At 47.2% G+C, this 20,641-nt stretch overlaps 1 protein-coding gene across 2 annotated transcripts in view; it reads right to left on the bottom strand.

Moving 5' to 3' along the window:
- Positions 1–2,760: 2,760 nt before the first annotated feature.
- Positions 2,761–20,641, bottom strand: part of LOC126505926 (protein FAM169B-like) — an 81,620-nt gene continuing 63,739 nt past the window's right edge. Inside the window, exons 6-9 of one of the 2 annotated variants that reach the window (XM_050149171.1) lie at positions 16,365–16,547; positions 14,866–14,997; positions 8,632–8,735; positions 2,761–4,711 (exon numbers count right to left, since the gene is read on the bottom strand). In XM_050149171.1, the coding sequence (XP_050005128.1) occupies positions 4,475–4,711; positions 8,632–8,735; positions 14,866–14,997; positions 16,365–16,547 (656 nt within the window). In that variant the 3' untranslated portion in view covers positions 2,761–4,474. The remainder of the gene's footprint in view (positions 4,712–8,631; positions 8,736–14,865; positions 14,998–16,364; positions 16,548–20,641) is intronic. The other variant, XM_050149172.1, reaches the window with a different exon arrangement.

The raw sequence follows: 20,641 nt of genomic DNA, 5'->3' as shown, positions 1-20,641 counted from the left end.
ATGTAAAAGGCCCTAGCTCTGATCTACAGAACCCCCTCCCCAGCATTCAGTAAACTGAGGCAGGAGGTTGGCTGGTACAAAACCAACTAGGGCTACATAGCCAGATCAAAAACAGACAAAACACCCTAAAGTACTTTTTTTTTTATTTTCATTTTTTTAAATGGAGCATCATAGCACTGCTTATCAACTGTGTATCCCCACATCCCAGAGCATCCCTGAGCGCCACTTCTGACGCCTGGCACTGCGTGGTCGTGACCGCTCCACTGTATGACGTGTGTTGGGGGGCAGGGAGCATCCCATCCTGGTCTTAATTTGAATTTCCGGTATCACTAAGGCTTTCCACAAACCTGCCGTCCTCATACTTACTAGCTTCCCTGGTTCTGCCTTCCCTCTGTCTGCTCATCGTCAAGAGTCCCAAAGAACGGTGAAGGGGACTTGACAGATGGAAATGATGTTACTAGGATTAGCCAGTTCCATTCAGCAGTCCTTGAACCTTCATGGGAGCACCTGGATTGCTGCGGCCACTTACACTGCTTTCTCTCCTGCTTCCACAGCAATACTTTGTGCCCGGAAATAGAGGAAGAGTCAAGAGCAAAAACACGTGTCTCTCACTGTGATGGTTACTCTCCGTTGTCAACTTGACTACATCTGGAATTAACTAAAACCCAAAAATGGAGAGGCAAGCCTGAGAGGGATTTTTGCTTAATTTGAAGTGGGATGATCCACGTCTAATCCTAATCTTTGAAGTGGGAAGACCCACCTCTGATCTGGGTCACACCTTCTCCTGGAAACCTATATAAGGACACGGAAGAAGGATGCTTGTTCTCTTTGCCTGCTTGCTCTCATTCTCACTGACAAGTCCATTCCTTCACTAGCTTTAGAGCCTACACCTTCAGGATTCTGTCATATACTGAAGGCCAGCTGAGATATACAGATTCATGGACAGAACAAGTACGGAACCTTCTGTTCCTAGGCAGCCATTTTTGGATTAGCAGGACCATAGCCTGTGAGTCATTCTAATGAGTGTCCTTTCTATATATAGCGAGAGATTCATTCTCTAAGTTTTGTTTCACTAGAGAATCCGACTAATATACACAGCTTCTCTAATGAAAGCTCAAGGACGTAATTTAAAACTCCATCTGCAGGACTGGGTAGCAGAGCCCTTGGCTAGACGTCTGTGAGGCCCTGGATTCCACTGCCTACTCCAGGTTTTGGGAGGAAGCCCTTTCCAGCTGCAGATCCGTAATAGTCTACAAAGAAAACTGCAAATTCAGACATCCGGATTGTCTCCTGTAAACAGAATATATGCATTCTTAAAAAGAACAGAACCAGGCTGGAGAGCTGGCTCAGAGGTTAAGAGCACTGACTATTCTTCCAGAGGTCCTGAGTTCAATTCCCAGCAACCACATGGTGGCTCACAGCCATCTATAACCACATGGTGCCCTCTTTTGGCATGCAAGCATACATGGAAGGAATGTTGTATACATAATAAATAAATAAATCTTAAAAAAAAAAAAAAGAACAGAACCAACAGGATGTGATCTGTGTGTACACATGTACCGTCTTAGTTAGTGTTCTATGGCTGTGAAAAGACACCATGACCAAGGCAATATATACAAGAAAGCATTTAATTGGAGGCTTGCTTACAGCTTCGGGGAATTAGTCCATTATCATTACAGCAGGGAGGCATGGTGCTGGAGAAGTAGCTAAGAGCTACATCCTAACCAGTAGGCTGAGAGTAGAGAGAGACATTGGGCCTGGCGTGGGCTTTTGAAACCTCAAAGCCCACCCCAGTGACATATCTCCTCCAATAAGGCCACACCTCATAATCCTTCCCAAACCATTCCAATTACTGGGGACCAAGCATTCAAACAAATAAACCTATGGGGCCATTCTTGTTCAAGCCCCCACAGACTTGGGGTCATATCATAATGCAAAATGCATTTAGTCCAAGTTCAAGAGTCCCTGTAATCTTGCAGTCTCAATAAAGTTTTTTAAAGTCCAAAGTCTCTTCTGAGACTCAAGGCAATCTCTTAACTGGAATCTCCTATAAAATCAAAAAGCAAATTACATACTTCCAACATTCAATGGCACAGGATATACATTACCATTTCAAAAGGGAAGAAAGGGGGGCATTGTGAGGAAATACTGGACCAAAGCAAGACTGAAACACAGGTGGGCAAACTCCAAACTCTGCCTCTTCACATCTGATGTCAAAGGCTCTTTGGATCGCCAACTCCTTCCAGTTTCATTGACAACCTCACACCTGTCTCTTGGGCCGGTTCCACTCCCTGTTAGCAGCTCTCCTTGGCAGGTATCCCACCGCTCTGGCATCTCCAACATCTTGGAGTCTCCAATGTAATCCAGACATTGCCTCCACAGCTTCACACAGTCATCGCTAAGGGTCTCCATACAGAGAGACCCTTGCCCCACTCCTGGTCTCTGCGGCTTTCTCTAACTACAGAGGAACCACTGTCCCTTTCCTGTATATTCCTTGATTAAGCTAGAACTTGATAAAGCTTTGTGGCCAAAGCTGCTATATTCTTCTGCTTGCTAGAGCTGTAACCTTTCCCCACCTCCCCACCCCCCCACCTCCCCACCCCCCACCCCGTTTGATTTTCATTTGCATAAGCTTTCCCTTATTGTTTTTGTTGTTAATGCTGTTGTTGTTGTTGTTGTTGTTGTTGTTGTTGGGAGCCTAGGAAATACCTTGGGCCTTTTCTTTCACAGGTTGCAGGATTAGCTGGGTGTGTCCTGCCCTGAGGTTACCATTTAGAAACAAGCCTTTTTTTTTTTTTTTTAACAACCTGAGCACAGAACTTGGCTCCCACATTACACTTTCTGGTGTTCTCTTTCTTCTCAAACTGTACATTTTGTGTTTCTCATTGTAGATTGCAAAAGAATGGTCACTAATGACCACATGACACAGTCGATACTAGGCAGTCTTGAAATCTCCTCTGCCAAGAGTAGCCATACAAAACTCTTCAACTATGCCCAGGCAGATTTTTAAAACAAGGACAAAAAGCAGTCGCATTCTTTGCCAAAATAACACAAGAATGATCTCTAGGCCACCTGCTAATAGTTCTTCCCCAGAAACATGATGAGCTGGGCCTACACAGTTCCACATCATCTTCAGCATCACTGTCCTCCACGCTCCTACTAGGATGGTCCATTAAGCCAGGCTTAAAGCATCCAACCACTTTTCTTGTACAAAGTCCCAGAGTCTTCCATATTCCTCCAACAAACAGCATGGTCAGGCTTGTCACAGCAATACTCCACTCCTGGTGCCAACTGCTGTCTTACTCTTCTATTGCTGTGAGAAGACACCATGACCAAGGCAACTTATACAACAAAGCATTTGGTTGGGAGCTTGCTTATAGCTTCATTACCATCATGATATGGAGTGGGATGGCAGGTAGGCAGGAATAATACCAGAGAAGAAGTAGCTGAGAGCTTTATATCCTGATCCACAGGCAGCAGACAGAGAGAAACTAGGCTTGTCATGGACTTGTGAAACTTCCAACCCCACCCTACTCCATCCCCACTGACACACTTTCTCCAACAAAACCACACCTCCTTCAGCAAACCTTCCCAAACAGTTCTACTAACTGAGGACCTAACATTCAAATATATGTGTCTGTGGGGGCAGGGGAGGAATTCTCATTCAAACCACATAGATAGATAGATAGATAGATAGATAGATAGATAGATAGATAGATAGATAGATAGATAGATGTAGATAGATAGATAGATAGATAGATAGATAGATAGATAGATAGATAGATGTAGGTAGGTAGATAGATAGATAGATAGATAGATAGATAGATAGATAGATAGGCAGAGAGACAGAAAGATAGATGATAGAATAATTTAGTAGGTCAGCTTTAGATAGAAACAATAGCAGGGTACCAGCTAAGAACTGAGAACCAGTAGTTACTCAGTCCCTGAGGCTGGTATCTCGGCAGTAAGAGTCCCACAATGGCTGTCTCTCATTAAATGGGGGGCTGGTAATTTCTCAGTCCACAAGGCTGAGTACCTCAGCAGTCCCAATGTCCAATTTGGTGTTTGAGACCTAAAAGGTTCCTGGGGAAACATTGGTCCTTAGTCCACAACGAAAGCCTGGAAACCCTGGTGCTGCTGGCCATGATGGAATTAGCAGCAGCAACAGCAACAATGGGCAAATCCACTCAGCCACAGGAGGGAGGCCAAGTGAGCGGATGGCAAATGGTCTTCTTTCTACCATGCCCTTTTTACCTCTGCACATGGCCCGGCTCTGAGTCCATTTCCACTAAGAGATCCCTTCACACGGCCCCATGCATACCATATTCCTAGGGAGCGGAAGCCATTTTACTTTACAGAGCATATTTTCCCTACCCCAGCACTTCTTCAGACTCCCTCAGCCCAGAGCCTAAAAGGTGAGCAGAGATAGGTAGGACCCAGAGACACTGTCTCCAACACCAGAGACTATTCAGGGCTACTTCAAACCCTCAGGCTCAGATGCTGATGAAGCCGGATGAACCTCTGAGGAGTTAGGAGCTGGCCGCGCACGCTTCTGCCACGGCTCACCAGCCAGCCCAGCGACTGCCACTGTCCTCTTGGCTCCCTTGGCCTCCGTCTCATCCCAGGAGGGTCTCGGGGGCATCCCAGCTTCCTCCTCTCTTCTGACACTTTCTGGGTCACTCTGTGTCTCCCGTTCTTCAGCGATCCACTCCTGAAATCAGACAGTAAGCCAAAGGCGTTCACCTCAAACATTCTGATGAGGTCATCCTGGACAATACTAGACAAGAAGGGTTTAGGCTGACCTGACTGGGTTGGTCCCTATACTTCCTGCTGAGATTAAAGGCGATAAGCCGTGTTCGAACATACCAGCTAGCCACAGGGAAATGACATTTTGGCATGGGTGCACATATTAACTGGAAGAACCCAAAGGACATCCCAGCCAAGACTCGAGTAGGTCAGAGCAGAGCAAGGAAGCCGTGCAGTCGGCCCCAGCATTTGAGGGATGAACGGATTCAATTAAACACAAGTCAGACTACTCCAAAGCAGCTCAGGCCACACTGGGCATGCATGCCCACACTTCTCATATCATTACCCTCCACAGTACTGAACATCGATTTATGTGATATTTATACTGCACTGGGTGCCCAGGTCATCGAGAGCTGAAACCACGTGCATGGGAGGATGAGTCAAACAAGGACACCATTTTACAGGGGGGACTTGAGCATCCAACTTAGGGCATCCAAGGAGGGTCTTGAAACCGGCTTCCACATGGGATAAAACCAGACTCGCTGAACATAGCGGACAATAAGGACTGCTGAGAAGTCAAGAACAATGGCACTGGGTTTTGATCCTACTGCACGTACTAGCTGTGTGGGAGCCTAGGCTGTTTGGATGTTCACCTTACTAGACCTGGATGGAGGTGGGTGGTCCTTGGACTCCCCACAGGGCAGGGAACCCTGATTGCTCTTTGGGCTGACGAGGGAGGGGGAGTTGATTGGGGGAGGGGGGGGGGAATGGGAGGCGGTGACGGAGAGGAGGCAGAAATCTTTAATAAATAAATAAATGATAATAACAAAAAATAAAATAAAGAAAAGCAAATGAACAAAAAAGAAAGAAAGAAAGGAAGGAAGGAAGGAAGGAAGGAAGGAAGGAAGAAAGAAAGAAAGAAAGAAAGAAAGAAAGAAAGAAAGAAAGAAAGAAAGAAACCAGCTTCCATAGACACCACGACACAACTCTACACTGAAAGGGGGCCGTGAGTGTCTGTGCTGTTTGTTTGCTCATTTGCTTGCTTGCTTGGGATGGAGTCTCAGTGTCCAGGCTGTCCTTGAACTCTCCATGAAGCTAAGAATGACTGATCTTCCTGTCTCTACTTCCTTAGGGTTGGACTTCCAGGTGTGAACAACCATACCCAGTTTCTACAGAGCTTCAAACATGCTGGGCAAACCTCCCAGGCCTCGCTTAACTGGGGTTATTCCGTGTGAATGAAGCAGCTTGCACAGATTATTAAATGGAAATCCTGGTGCTAGCGATAGGCTGCTCCGTATGGGATACTCTGTATGAGTTACAGGACAGGGAGGACCCAGAGGTTCCAGAACAGAGTTATAGGACAGGAAGACAGCAGGGGTTCCAGAACAATATAGGCTACTGTACCGTGACTGGTTCCCATCAGAACTACAGGACAAGATCTACTGCTGAAAATACCATGTGTTCTTGCCAAAGGATAACAGGATATCAAGCTGGAACTAGAAGCCTGCTCCCTGCTGGGCAGCCCAGATGATGTCAAGAGGTGTGACCAGGATGCTGTGGAGAACTGTCCTCGGCGGTCATTCTCAGCTGGGGACTCAGTGTGCTACACCGCCGGATGGGTCCACTGATGAAATAGTGTAATGGCATTTTATTTGTATTTTTAATAAATAAAGCTTGCCTGGGGATCAGAAAAGCAAAACAGCCACACGGGCCAACCTTACAGACCAGGCAGCAATGACACACACCTTTAATCCCAGTAGCCACACTACCTCACCACAGAAACCAGGTGGTAGTGGTGCACGCCCTTAATCCCAGAACTAGAGATTATAAGACGGGAGGAGACGGCTCTCAGTCTCAGTCTCATTCTGAGATTCCTGGAGGCAGGGTCACCATTTTCAGATTGAGATGGAAGGAAGAGCCAGTGGCTGGCTGTTTTGCTTTTCTGACCTTCATTTGAACTCCAATTTCTGTCTCTGAGTTTTTATCAAACATGCTAAATAACAGTGCCAAGTCTGCTATGGCCAGTTGCTTTGGGACTGGATGTGAAGCCTGACCTACAGGAGCAAATTCACGTCTTGCACTGTAAAAAGGGGAAGCCACTGAGGCTGCTTTCCTGAATGGGCATGATTGCCTGTTCCAATAACCATGGGGTGCTGCTGCTGTTAGTCTTGATCAAAAATATCTTCACCTTGAGAGTGGCCGGTGCTGACTATGGAGACCCACAAGTAGTCAATGTCAACGTACTGAGAGTGAGTGACAGACATGTGCTCCACCTCCAATGTGACATCCTACCACCCCTCCAAGGCTCAGGAACATCGCGGGACAGAGGACAGAAAGAAGGCACCAGCCGGTGGGAGAGATAGATTGCAGTGGGATGATGTCTTCCAGGCAAGGCATGGCCACGGCACTCTTGAATTCAGCAGCTCTGAGCACCTGCCCAGAGCCTATGGAAGACCAGGCCTCTCAGCATCCCATGATAGCAGCAGAATGGGCTCGTGAGGCCCCGTCCCTCCCTGAGGTTCTATAGGCAGCTACTGGTTGAAGGAAGTGGTGTAGCCGATAGGTAAAAGTAGGACCAGTCAGGGAAAGGAAGAGGGCCAGTGGGAGGGGAGAGGGCAGACAATGGCTATTATCAAAATATATATTGGGAGATATTATATAAAACTCTTTGAGTATGATTCATATATACCAATGTAATTTTTTTCTCTTTCTTTCTTCCTTCCTTCCTTCCTTTCTTTCTTTCTTTCTTTCTTTCTTTCTTTCTTTCTTTCTTTCTTTCTTTCTCTGTCTCTCTCTTTCTTTTTTATGTTTTCCAGACAAGGTTTCTCTGTGTATCCCTGGCTGTCCTGGAACTCAGAGACCCACCTACATCTGCCTCCTGAGTCCTGGGATTAAAGGCGTGTGTCAACATCACCCAAGGCCAGTGTATTTTTTAAGCTGGCATTCTGCCTTTGAGTGTGCAGACATTCCCAGACATACACGCGTACATTCAAATGCTCCAGAACTCCTGCTGGTTCTTTTAAAAAGAAGTTTTAAAACTCAGTGACCAGAAGAAGCCAACTACTATATTCTCTGCTTGGAGCCCTGGCAGAGCCCTAGGTTAGCCCAGCATCTGCCAGCAGCTGAAGGAAACAAGAGCCCCTTTCTGCCAGGCAACAAGCGCCAATGCTTGCCCATGTACAGCTTTCGAGGATGATTCAAGATTTATCGGAATATCTTATGCCTCTGCAGAATCTTCTATCGCCAAATAATCGGCATAACAAAATGAGCATCGTGGCGTCTCATATACAAGAGTTAGGTTTGAGAGCGGACTCTTAAGGATTTAATAGCACAATCTGGTGCACATAGGGGCTGGCTTCAGGGAAATCTCCAAATTTTATCAAATATGGAACACCAAGATACTAAAAAGGACTCTGTAACCTTCCTTTCCCCCCAAGACTGGAGGATGCAAAGACCTAACACCATCTTCCTCTTTCTAGCAGCCACACTGGGGAGGCAGGAGGGATAAGCAAGGTAGATTCGCCTTGTTTTTGTTCTGGTCTGTAGCCAAATTCCAGATTCAGTTTTGGTTTTTGTTTTTTTTTTTTTTTTTCACTAATTCTCTAACGATATTGGGGGTCAGGTTCCTAGTTTTCGTCTGACTTCATTTACGTTTGTCTAGCTGAGAGCCTGGATCACAAAGAGTCTAACTATAAAGACTTCTTACCCCATTCCCTTTATCCCAAGACAGGGAAATTTCTGGCATTTAGTCAGCATCAGCATGGCCCGCTGCCAAAGAGGAGCACATGGCCCAGGTGTCCAAGGAGCTGCCAGGCAGTCACTAAAAAGACCAAGGTGGTCGCTGGGAAGACAGGAAGGCTGTGGAATGACGCATTGATACTGTACCTTATGGCTTTCTCCGTGATCAAATTGTGTGCGTCCATCACCCTGAGCAGTCTGCCCCGGGCTGTTTGTGTCCTCTTCAGAGCATTTAGGATGCACTGTGGTCCCTAAACAAGAGAAGAGGATTTGCAATGGGGCTAGCACCAACGCTCAGGACCCCTCCCAACACACTGCTCCCCACTCCATCTTCCTGATCCCCACTTTGACTTCAGCACTCCCCTGCGGACAGCAGCGAAGTGTCAAGGGCTACAAAGTGTCAGATGGCTGGGGGCTGGGAATGGAACTCCGCCTAGGACAGTGCTCGGCATGCCCAATGCTCTCTGGCTTCAACCCTAGCATCATATAAACCATGTGTGGTGGTACACCCCTGGAATCCCAGTATTTAAGAGGAGGCAGAAGGACCAGAAGTTCCAGGTCCTCGCCAGCAGCACAGCAAGTTCGAGACCAGCCTGGGCTACATGAGTCTGTCTCAAAAAAAGAATCAAAATGGTGGCTCTACTCAAGCGCTTTCCAGTGCAAGGGGGAAAGAATATCTGTTGTTCCGAGCATTTTCCAAGGTCCTCGCTGCTCAGGGCTGTCTTTACTCACAGTTAACTTAATGCTCTGCCCTCACTCGCTGCTAAGTCAGAACTAATTTGGAAAGGGTGACCTCCCTGTCCCATACACAGACCCACACCCTGAAATCAGTGTGGGTCTTGACAGTCCTCTGTGGGGGAAGATAAAATGCAGTGTTTTACATTTGAGCTGAAGGTATGCCTGTGTTGCCTTTTGACTACACAGTAAACAGGTCATGCTGTTGTTACCTATGTAAGTATATTTGTAAATGCTCAGATAACTGCAGAAATGAGCAAAATTTGGTTTGGCGACAATTTAACTCTAAGCATCTGAAGACCCTTCAGTACACTTCATCTCTCCCTAGTCTAGCTTCTGTGTCATACAGGAGTAACTGCCCATGGGACTTCATAGTTTATAAGTGAGGGCAGAACCTTCATCAGCCTTGTCCGCTGACTCTCTAGTGCCTGAGAAAGTGCCTGCCTGGACCGTGAACTGTTGTCAAATGAAAGAAGCACAAAACAATGGCTGGGTGGATGGAGCAGATGCACACATACATCCTCAGACTTCCATCATTCCTGATATTTTTTTAATTTATTTATTATATATACAATATTCTTTCTGCATGTATGCCTGCAGGCCAGAAGGGGGCACCAGACCTCATTACAGATGGTTGTGAGCCACCATGTGGTTGCTGGGAATTGAACTCAGGACCTTTGGAAGAGCAGGCAATGCCTTTAACCACTGAGCCATCTCCCCAGTCCCATTCCTGATATTCTTACATGCTATGAGATAACTCATGCTAGTGAGATCAAATGCTTACTCGTATCTTATTCCTAACCAATGAATGTCCCATAGGTTTTTAGTTTTCATTTGTACACCCCAGCCACAGTTTCCCCTCCCTCCTCTCCTCCCAGTCCCCTCTCTGTACCCCACCCCCTTCACTCCTTTTCCTCTGTTTCTCTTCAGAAAAGGGCAGACCTCCTATAGATACTGGCCAGCCGTGGTATGTCCAGTTGCAGTGAGACCAGGCACGTCTTCTCCTATTAAGCCTGGATGAGGCAACCAGGTAAGAGAAAAGGCTCCCAAAAGCAGGTAACAGAGACAGAGACCGCCCCTACCCTCACTATTAGGAGTCCCACAAGAAAGACAAGCTACACAACTGTAACATATACGCAGAGTGCTTAGATCAGTCTCATGCAAGCTGCCTGGTGTTTGGTTCAGTCTCAGCGAGCCCCTATGAGTCCGGGTTAGTTGATTCTGTGGGTTTTCTTGTGGTGCCCCTGATACCACTGGGTATCCTCCCACCCCCCGCTTCCACAGAATTTCCCCAAGCTCTGTCTAATATTTGTCTATGCGTCTCTGCATCTGTTTCTATCAGTTGCTGGCTAAAGCCTCTCCGATGATAGTTGGGCTAGCACTACTCTATGAGTGTAGCAGATTTTTTTTTTTCCAGTCCTGTTATTTGGTTCTATCCTAGGTCTCTGAGTTATCCTGCCTCTGGGTCCTGGCCCTCTAAACAGTGTCAGGGGTAAGCTCTCTTTCATGATATGGGTCTCAAGCATAGTTTTCTTTTAACACACTAGTTGGAAAGGTACGAATCTGGGAAGCCAGACGTTCATCCATAATGAGCGCCTGCCGCAGTTCAGGGCCGCAATGTGAAACAACGGCCACTAGAGGGAGCCATAAAACCTGCCACAGAGCAACGTTCAAGAAAAACCGGCTCTGCAGGTTGATTTGACTCTCCACACTCCCGGCCACACTGATCACCATAAAATTGTTGTTGTTGCTACTGCATTGTGTGTTGTGTGGCTAATGAGAACAAGCTGAAACAAGCCTAGGGCTCCAGTTTGCTGGCCCTCGCTCTTAGAAAACAGACCCACTTTCCCCTCAAACAATTCACATCTCTATATATATAACACATCTAGGGTTTTGTTTTAGGTAAGCGTAAGTGAAAGAAAATCACTTTTCCCGTGGATGACAAGGGAATCCATGATAAATTAATCTTGGAAAAGAAAACTGTGAACTTTTAGAAAGAAAAAATAATTTTTGGAGCCATATGCAATATTTCCCACCTCCAGTAACTTTGTTTTTTTTTTTTTTTCCAAAAGAACATTTCCTTGTTGACATATTCAGTTTCATCCCCTGCAGTAAAGAGACTCCAGGCATGTGCAGACTGACTGGGAGATCACATCAGAAGGAATTATGATCCTATCGGTCGAGTTTCAAAGGTTTTCCCATGTAAACTGAGAACAGGGAAAAACTGCATTTCCCACAAACTTCTCTCAAAGGGTCTGGGGAAAAAAAATCTAAAAATTCCCAGGGTCATTACAAGTCACAGATGTTATCAACAGCCAGGGTCGTGCAAAATTTAAAAAGACCCACAAATGAAGGTGCTTCACACACACAGATCCGCCAGCATTTGCATGGGGTCCAATGGCTCTCCCTTTGCAAGGTGCCTGTTCAGGACTTCTCCAAAGTCAGAAGCCACCGACTCCTTGGGGACACCTGCTCACAAGCCCATTCCCACCACGCACAAAGTGGCAGGGGCCCTTTAAATCTGTGGTTCTCAACCTGCGGTCAAGACCCCTTTGGGGCCACGTAGCTGAAATCCTGAATATCCTAACAGTGTGAGAATTGCAGCTATGCATAGCAATGACCTCATTTTATGGCTGGGGGTCGCCACAACATGAGGAACTGGATTAAGGGGTCACAGTGTTAGGACGGTTGAAAGCCACTGGTCAAAAATAACAGCCTGGGAACCCAGAGGAGGACACTGAAAACGAATCAGGGTTTAAAGAATGAAAAGACCCTTAAATTTTTTTTTTCTCAAAAAAAAAATACAGAATTTGAGTAACCTAATTATAGCCTAATTATAACGACGATTCTTGTTGCTGCAAAGGACTTCTGGAACATTCTCTGTGAAGGTCCTCTCATTGGCTGTTTGTTAAGTGGGACCTGGTGACTCTCAGAGTGGATTAAAGTGACAGGTTTGGCATCTGATTTCCAGACCAGCTTCCTCCGACCAGACCACACAGACTCCTTCCTCACTCTTGAAATAAACCCCCGGTGGAATTCTCCATCAGGAAGCCATCTCCCCAACTAAGCCAAAGCTTCCTTCTCCCCGCCCAGCCCCTCTGACCAGGCGGCGTCCACATTCCGATGCGCATCTGCGGTTTCCACTCTCAGCCAAGGCACAGCAGCGAAACTGGACCCTCATTTGTGAAGCTAAAAAAACCTGTGCGGGAGGGATGGCCAGCCCCATGCCCAGAGGCACAGGCTGGTTTCCCTTCCCTCCCAACACAATGCCACAGGGCAAGTCGCTTAACTGCCTCATTAGGGTCACAGTCACAGGCCTGCCAGCCTCCTTCCCTGGCACTGCTTCTCCTCATTAATATCTGTAAGGGCCCATTAAGCCTTGCAGCTGAGGGGAGCCATTAAGGCAAGACCTATCACTATTACCATCCATAAGGTCCCAGGCGCTCGCCTGTCAGCAGCTGAGTTGAGGCAGTCGCCCAGGTAGAGAGGCAGCCTACACCTCCGGCCCATCGGCCCCTAATGAGACACCAGCTTCTGCAGAAACATCCCCATGAATGTGACGGGTGCCCACGTCACAGAAAGGGGAAAAGGCACTGCTTTAACTGAGAGCAGTGCATTTAAACTGCTGGAAGCTTATCTCCAGGGTACAAGCGGCACCTGTGGCTGGAATGTCCCAGCACCTAAGCCCCCTACCCTGACCCTTCCATGGAACCTGTAATATGAAATCTCCCCCCACACACACTGTGGAAGTCAGAAAGCCACCTGTAAATCCCGGGACAAGCATGTTCGCATCCCGCTCTGCCCATCTGAGTGTCCTGCCTCCCTTGGGGAAGCTCCATCAATCCCCTACCTTGCTCCCCAGAAGATTCCTCTATCCGAACCTCACTGACAAGCCGGGGCACTGTCTGGAACCCACGGGAACTTAGGACAGCGGGGATCAACAGGAGATAAACAGTAAGTCCGCAGGGCATCATAGCCAGCTGCCTTTAAAAAGGATAAAGATGGCCACCGCCTCATGAACTCACAGCAACTGAACTGTACCAGATCAAGCTAGCCAAAACCAGCACAGATGAAGGAGGAGCTGACCAGGCCCCAGCTGTAGCCGAGAAGCCACTGGAGGTTAGTTGGCTGGGGAAGGACAACCATCTTGGTGGCCACTTGGAGATACCCATGCCCTAGCGGTCCACCCCACACCCAATGACATACAGGAAGCACTGACTGGATGCAGTGAAATATAAAAATTTTTACAATGATTTTAAAAAGAGGATGTGAAGTTAGGAAGGATGGATTTCATCATAAGGCATTGTGTACGTGGATGAAATCCACACAAAAAAGTAAATAATAATAATAATAATGAGCTGATATGGGGCTAACATGAGGTGGCTCGGTCAGCAAAGTGTGCGCTGTGTAAGCATGGAGATCTGAGTTCGAATCCTCAGCACCCATGTAAAAGTCAGGCATGACTTACTCTGTAAGTCCAGCACAAGGACAGGAGGGGGAGAATGTTCCTGGAGCTCACCGGCCAGTCGGTCTAGCTGCGAGTATCAGACTCACCGAGAGACCTTATCTCAAACTTTAAAATGGACAACGACAGAGGAAGACACCCAATATTAACCCCTGGCCTCCATGTATATATGCACACACCTTACAAACGTGTACCACACATGCATGTGCACACAGTGATTTACACAGCACTAGGCAACATTGCATGTGGCCATGGACACGGCCTGCACACAAGGATGGATGGGGCTATCACAGCAAACCCTAGTCATCTTTGGAATTCTCAGCCATATGCATGTTACTCCCTCAAAATAACAGAGAGGAACAGAAGATGATTTTTGTAGATGTTCATGGTCTAGCAGTCTTCACAGTGGTTTCATTAGCAGTTGATCTATGCAGTGGTCTATCTGTTTAGGTGGAAGCCCTACTGGCATCCATATATACCCAAAACGAATGTTTGGGATCTCTAGTTTGGGGCCCCACTCCACACTGGGGTCTCACTCCTCCCATTCCAAACCCCACCCTCAGTGAACCAAGAGGCGGCCCCTCCCCTAGAGCTGCTCTCTTCAAACTCCGCCCCTGAGAAAGTCTGCCAAATCTCAGCCCCTCCTTGGAGCTGCTCAAGACCACACCACTTTGACTTGGTAGCCATCTTTGCCACGCGATTCCTCTTCTGCCCTCCTGAGGGTCACCCAGAGTTGCTTTGTTCTGTTCATTAAACCTGGATTTAATAATTTGGTTTGATTAGCTTAAGACATCAGTGGCAACAGATTTCCATTAACGGGGATTCAAAACCTTATCACTACCTAGTAGTTGGTCTTTGTAGATGCTTATCTAGTAGCAGTTTTCGTAGTGGTCTATCTAGTAGTTGGTCTTTGTAGGGGTCTATCTAGTCTAATTGGAAAAGTGGGGGCCATGAGAGAGCTTCCAGTTCCAGAGCTGAGGAAGATCTTTTGGAGTCATGCAGATGAGAAGGTCATGGATGAGAAACACAGAACAGATGCCCAGCTGGGTCTCCACCCCTCCTTTGTTTGGCTACATACTCAAGACAGCAACATCTGCATGAATCAGACTCAGTCCGTGGAAGAGAAGCTGTCCCCATGTGTGGCAGCTACAGGTGCTAAAGCAGATGTCCATTCCACTCACCGTCTTGAGGTTGTGGCTCCCGAAGACAAACCTTGAGCCAGATGTTGGCGCGCTGGCCCCAGGCCCCTGGGGGCTCCACCTCCCACAAGCGCCCTCTCTCGCATGGATGGATCGACAGGAACCGCCTGAGGACTGGGAGGAAGAGAGGCAAGGCTTGAGCCTGACTCTGGCCCACCCTGCTTCAGCCAATCAGCTCTCTCTGGACCCTTGCATCCGGCCCTTCCAGCCCTTCGGTAGCTACCCTACACCTCACTGTCCTGACCCTGCTGCACCCAAACCCCTTCCACCAACTTTTCATGGGTACAGAATCATCCTGTTCATCTCCCACCCCCACTTCCAACCATCATGCACTGCGCTCCAGGGCTGCAACTATGAAATAGCCATCCCTGGGTATCCAAAGGTAGTGAAGACCTCTGAAGGCACCAAATCCAAGGATGCTGTATTTACATAAAACGTCAGGCGTGATGCTTGCATGGGCAGTAACACATCTTCCTGTGCACGCTCCATCATCAGGATGTCTTTTGGTAGCTGATGCTGTGGAGAGGCCACATCGAGAGCCACCAGACTGTGGTGCTTAGGGGATGAGGTCAACGGGCAGATCCGTGCTTGTCCAGTACAAGCGCCACTTTTTAATGCTTTCAAGCCATAGTCGGTTTCAGTTCTGGAATCAGACCCCTCAGATATGATGGGCTGCCAGTACCATGGCAACACAAGCTGATTTCTCAAGGCTCTGGAGGCAGGGTACCTGGGGTTGGGTTGTTCCGAGGCCTCTCCCCGACCTACCTGTGTGCCTTCTCAGTGTCCCCACACGGTCACGTCTGTGTGTATCCCTAGGGCCTCCTTATACCGGTGCCTGAGATGCCTATGCTTGGCTATCAACTGACTACATCTGGAATTAACTAAAATGCAAATGGGTGGGCGCACCTGTGAGGGATTTTTTTTTTCCTAATGAAATCATTTGAAACGGGAAAACCCCCTTCTAATCCAGATCTCTGTGGTGAGACGATCGATCCACCTTTACTCTGGGCCAGGCCTTCTGCTGGCAGCCCTATATAACGGACATGGAAGAAGGAAGCTTGCCTTCTCTACCTGCCTGCTCTCACTGGCAAGACCACTCCCCCATCAGCATTACAGCATACTTCTTCAGGATTCCAGCACATGTGGAAAACCAGCCGAGACAGCTGAGCCTCATGTGTTGTGGGATTTCCACTGAGTGTGGATTGCATTCGCACTCACATAAAATGAAAAAAAATCCTAAGCGGCACCATGGTGAGTCAGGGCCCAACAGCATTTTCAAATGTAATCGCTTCTCGAGCTCAGAGAAGTCCCCCTTTGCAATCCAACAGGGACCCTGGTTCTGCTGAAGCTGAAAGAGCAGTCAGTCACAGCCGCATCTCCCCAGAAGCTCCGAGACTCCTCCCCTTCTGTGGCCACAGGGCGCACGTGTTAACTGTTAGCTGGCACCCAAATGCTCACCCAGGACATGGGGTGGGGCTTACCTTTGTACATTGCAGGAGAAATTGGGCAACTGATACCCAGGGCTTCATGGTCTTGAAAGGTATCACAGAAGTCCCTCAGCATGGCTGTCCCCAGGCCTTGGCTGCGGTTCTTCCTCCGCACAAACACGGTGTCAAGGACAGGCAGCAGGTAGCATGCACCGGTGCCGTCACCACAGAGGCTGCCTGCAGGAAAGCAAGTGATCTGTGCTATCCCGTGTTGTGTCCGTGTTGTGTACCCCCTCCCGCCCCCCCCCCCGGCTGCATGCTGACTCCCCCAGATCTCAGGGGTCCAGCCAGGAACACTGGTACTACCTGGGAGCAGAATTAACTTCACAAACAATAATAAGATACCAGATCACTCCAGAACACCAATTCTCTAATGGACCCGTGTGTCTTCCTCAAAGACCCACACAATTATTCGCAAGCACAAAAAAAAAAAAATGGATTGGGTCATGGAAATGAAAATGGAGCCTGGGAGACCAAGCATCGCCAAAGCCTTGTGGACCCCACCAGACCTCTCCCCTCACCGAGGCCCTTGGAACCAAAACAGTTTACTGAAGCAACATCCACGTTCTCCCCTCATGGTGAGGCCAGTCCACAGTGCAGGCAGAAGCCAACCGGATCCGTCACTAAGCAAGGGCTTGTGTCAGTTACTTCAATAAAGGCTTATGGTGACCAGTTCTGGTGAAATGCATGTCCTCCAAACACATAAGCCCCACGCGGGAACCGCTGCCGCTGCTGCTGGAGAGGCCAGATGTTGTGCCCTCTCCATTTCCACCTTGAACATCTGTCCTGTAATCAACATCAGCATTCACATGGCTGTCATCCCCGCTCCTATTGAGAGAGGTGAATGCTGTTCCTGTCAAGATTCAGAAAACGAATAACTTCCCAAGCCTGAAAAAAGGAAGATTCAGATTTAACTAGATGGACTAAACTACAAGATATGCAATACAGTGAAAAATTGTGTGTGTGATAGCAGGTGAGCAGAGGTCAAAGGACAATTTGCAGAAGTCCGTGTTTTGCCTTCTACCATGTGAGTTATGGGGCAGCAAGTGCTTTCACCCCCTGAGCCATCTTACCAGGCCCAGAAATCAATGCTTCTATGCTGATCAACACAGGCGCTAAGACAATTCTTTGGGGGAGGGAATACTTTTGGCCTCACATAGCAGTGGAATGATTTGACGCACGAGGTGTGCTACGAGCGAGCAGCACATTTTTAGTGGAAGAAGATGCTCCCATGAACAGGTCAACTCTGATTACATGTCCCTGGCATGCTGAAAAAGCCAACCTGCAGAGGTGATGGAAAGATGCTGGCTGCCGGATGGAGGTAGATGAGCCGATGGAGCATGGAAGACTCAGGACAGACCGCCCTGTATAACACAGAGCATCGGACGCCAGTCTAGATACACAGAGCATCAACACTAAGGATGAGCCCACAGGTACACCAAGGCCATTGGCTAACAATAATGTGATCTCCAGGCTCACCTCTGTCTCCCTAGCATTCACGTGCTTAAGTCCAAACCCTTCGGAACATGTCTGTATTTAGATAGGATGCTATCAAAACATAGAATGGGATTAATCTGAGGCTAATTAGGCTTCGCCCTCATCCAATATGGTTGCTGTCCATATAAGAAGAAATATGGACCAAGAGAAATACAGCGGAGATACACTGTGAGAAGGAGGCTACATGCTAACCAAGGAGAGGTCTCCAGAAAGAACAGACCTGCTCGCACCGAGACAAGGACGTTGCACCTCCAGAACTAGATGAAAACAAATTCCTGTTGCTTGTATCTGAGGGTTGTGTCCTTTGTGATGGCCCACACAAACTAAGGAATGCATCTGTGTTGATTCATGGACCACATAGATGCAATGTGCTAATCATACCATGTTGGCTCCCTTCTGTCAACTTGACACAAACTAGAGTCAGCTGGGAAGAGGGTCTCTCGGTTGAGGAACTGCCTGAATTAGGCTGACCTGTGAGCATGCCCACTGGGACATTTTTGTGTTAATGATTGCTGTGGGAGGACCTAGCCCGCTATGGGCGGTGCTCCACCTACAGAGGAGATCTGAGTACCATAAGAGAGCAGGCTGAGCAGGCCATGGGAGGCAAGCCAGTAAGCAACACCCTGCCATGGCCTCTGCCCCAGTTCCTGCCTTGAGTTCCCTAATTTACCTGGAAGTACAACAGGAAATAAACCCTTTCTTCCCTAAGTCACTCTTGATCATGGGATTTACCACAGAGAGGGAAGAAAAACTAGAACACAGAGGAAATGGGAAAATTACACCAGGAAAACTGCACCTTTGTCTCAATATTTTTCTGTAAATCTAAACCTGCTCTAAAATATAGCTTCTCTCTTTTAATGTACTAGAGGCTGAAGACAATCAGAGTGCTAAGCCCTGTGCTGAGTCCTCCGAAAAGGAGGGTTACTTTTAAAGTATGTTAGCTGCTTTTGTCTGTTTGTTTTTAATTCGAGTTAGACTCTTTTGTTGTGGAATATTAGTTTAAGATGTGTTACATTCGTTTATGCTGTGGAATATCTAATAATGCAAAGATGTGTAGCATTCTTTTCTGTTGCGTTTGTTTAACTCTGTGATGCTGCATTACTTTGCCTGCCTAAAACACCTGATTGGTCTAACAAAGAGCTGAATGGCCAATAGCTAGGCAGGAGGAAGGAGAGCCGGGGCTGGCAGGCAGAGAGAATAAATAGGAGGAGAAATCTGGGCTAGAGAGGGAGAAGAACAGAAAGAACTAGGAGCAAGAAAAGGAGAAGGTGTGGAAGATGCCAGGGGCCAGCCACCCAGCTATATAACCAGCAATGGAATAAGAAGGAAAGAAAGACATAGAATAAAAAAAGATTAAAAAAAAAAAAAAAGCTCAGAGTCAAAACATAGTTAAAGAGAAACAAGATAATTTAAGTTTTAAAAAAAAAAAGGCTGGCTAGAAACAAGCCAAGCTGAGGTTGGGCATGCATAAGTAGGAATAAATCTCCATGTATTTGTTTGGGAGCTGCGTGGCTGCCTCCCCCCCAAAGAGTTAAAAAAAATACACTCTTTTTTCATATCATTTAGAAAAACAAACTAAAAAAAAAACAGATAAAAGGATAAGAGATAAGCTAATAAAGCTCTTAGCAGCACAGAAAATAGAAAAATGTCTTGACAACTTTGAGTTAATGAGGAGCTCGTAGATTCAGCAACAAAGGCAAAGCTGGCTGGCAACTTGAACTTCATCAGAATTCTTAGACCTTTTTCTTCAAAAGACTTTATTAAGGAAAACCAAAGGCCAAGCCATCGGCTGTCAACAGAAATGTTTACAAATCACACTTCCCATAAGATGGCTTACTGAGAACCAGAATAAAGAGAGCTCTCACAATCCAACAAAAATGAATCAAATATCCTCATTAAAATTGCGCAGAGGGCTTGAGCAGACCTTTCTTTAAAGAAGACATTCACATGACTACTGACGAAAACCAGCTAACGTCACTCACAATTAGGGAAATGGAAGTTAAAACCACAGCAAAAGGCCACTCTGGGCTATAACCGGAAGATCAAGGGAGAGTCAGTGACGACAGGGACATGCAGAAATTGGAGCCCTCACATGTGGTCAATGGAAGTGCGTGCACAACGGTGCAGCCAGGCTGCGCGGCCACTTGGCAGTTCCTTTAAAAGATAGGCATGATCTTGCCAAATGACCCAGCAATTGTACTCCTAGGAGCCGACCCAAAAGGAAGGAAAACACTCTCGTGCAAACAAGTAAAAGAATGTTTATAGCTGCCCTATTCATAGTAGTAAGACCTGGAAACAATCCATCAACTGGTAGGTTCACAAGTGAAGTACAGCCTATTCACAAGGCAGAGTCTCGTGACGGGAAAGAGAAACAGAGAGCATACGCAAGCCATGATCTGTAGTAGCTCCAAGACACTTCCCTAAGTGAAAGCTGACTGCTACAACACTTGGTCCATGCTAATTGGCAGAGGAGGAGGCAACTCAGCTATTGCCTAGGGCTAGGATGGAGACAAATGACAGCAGACACCATCCACTGTGGTGACCGGAATGTCCCAACACGGGGTTTTGATCATCATTACCGTTAAAGTCACTACAGTCCCTGAATTCTACACTTTTGGTAGGCAATCTCTAAATCCCTGAAGTTTATACTTATTGTCGGCAAATTTTATAGGCTCTATACTGCAATAAAGTGTATCTTAAAAGACACAGTGCAAGCATGCGCAACAAGGCAACTCAGGCTACAGCTATCTACTATATATTCTGTAAGAGAAGCT

This window comes from Alexandromys fortis, unplaced genomic scaffold, assembly GCF_014885135.2.
Source record: "Alexandromys fortis isolate MF-2015 unplaced genomic scaffold, M_Fortis_MF-2015_v1.1 scaffold_67, whole genome shotgun sequence".
Taxonomy (NCBI): domain Eukaryota; kingdom Metazoa; phylum Chordata; class Mammalia; order Rodentia; family Cricetidae; genus Alexandromys; species Alexandromys fortis.
This window is presented reverse-complemented; position numbering and strand designations above follow the sequence as displayed.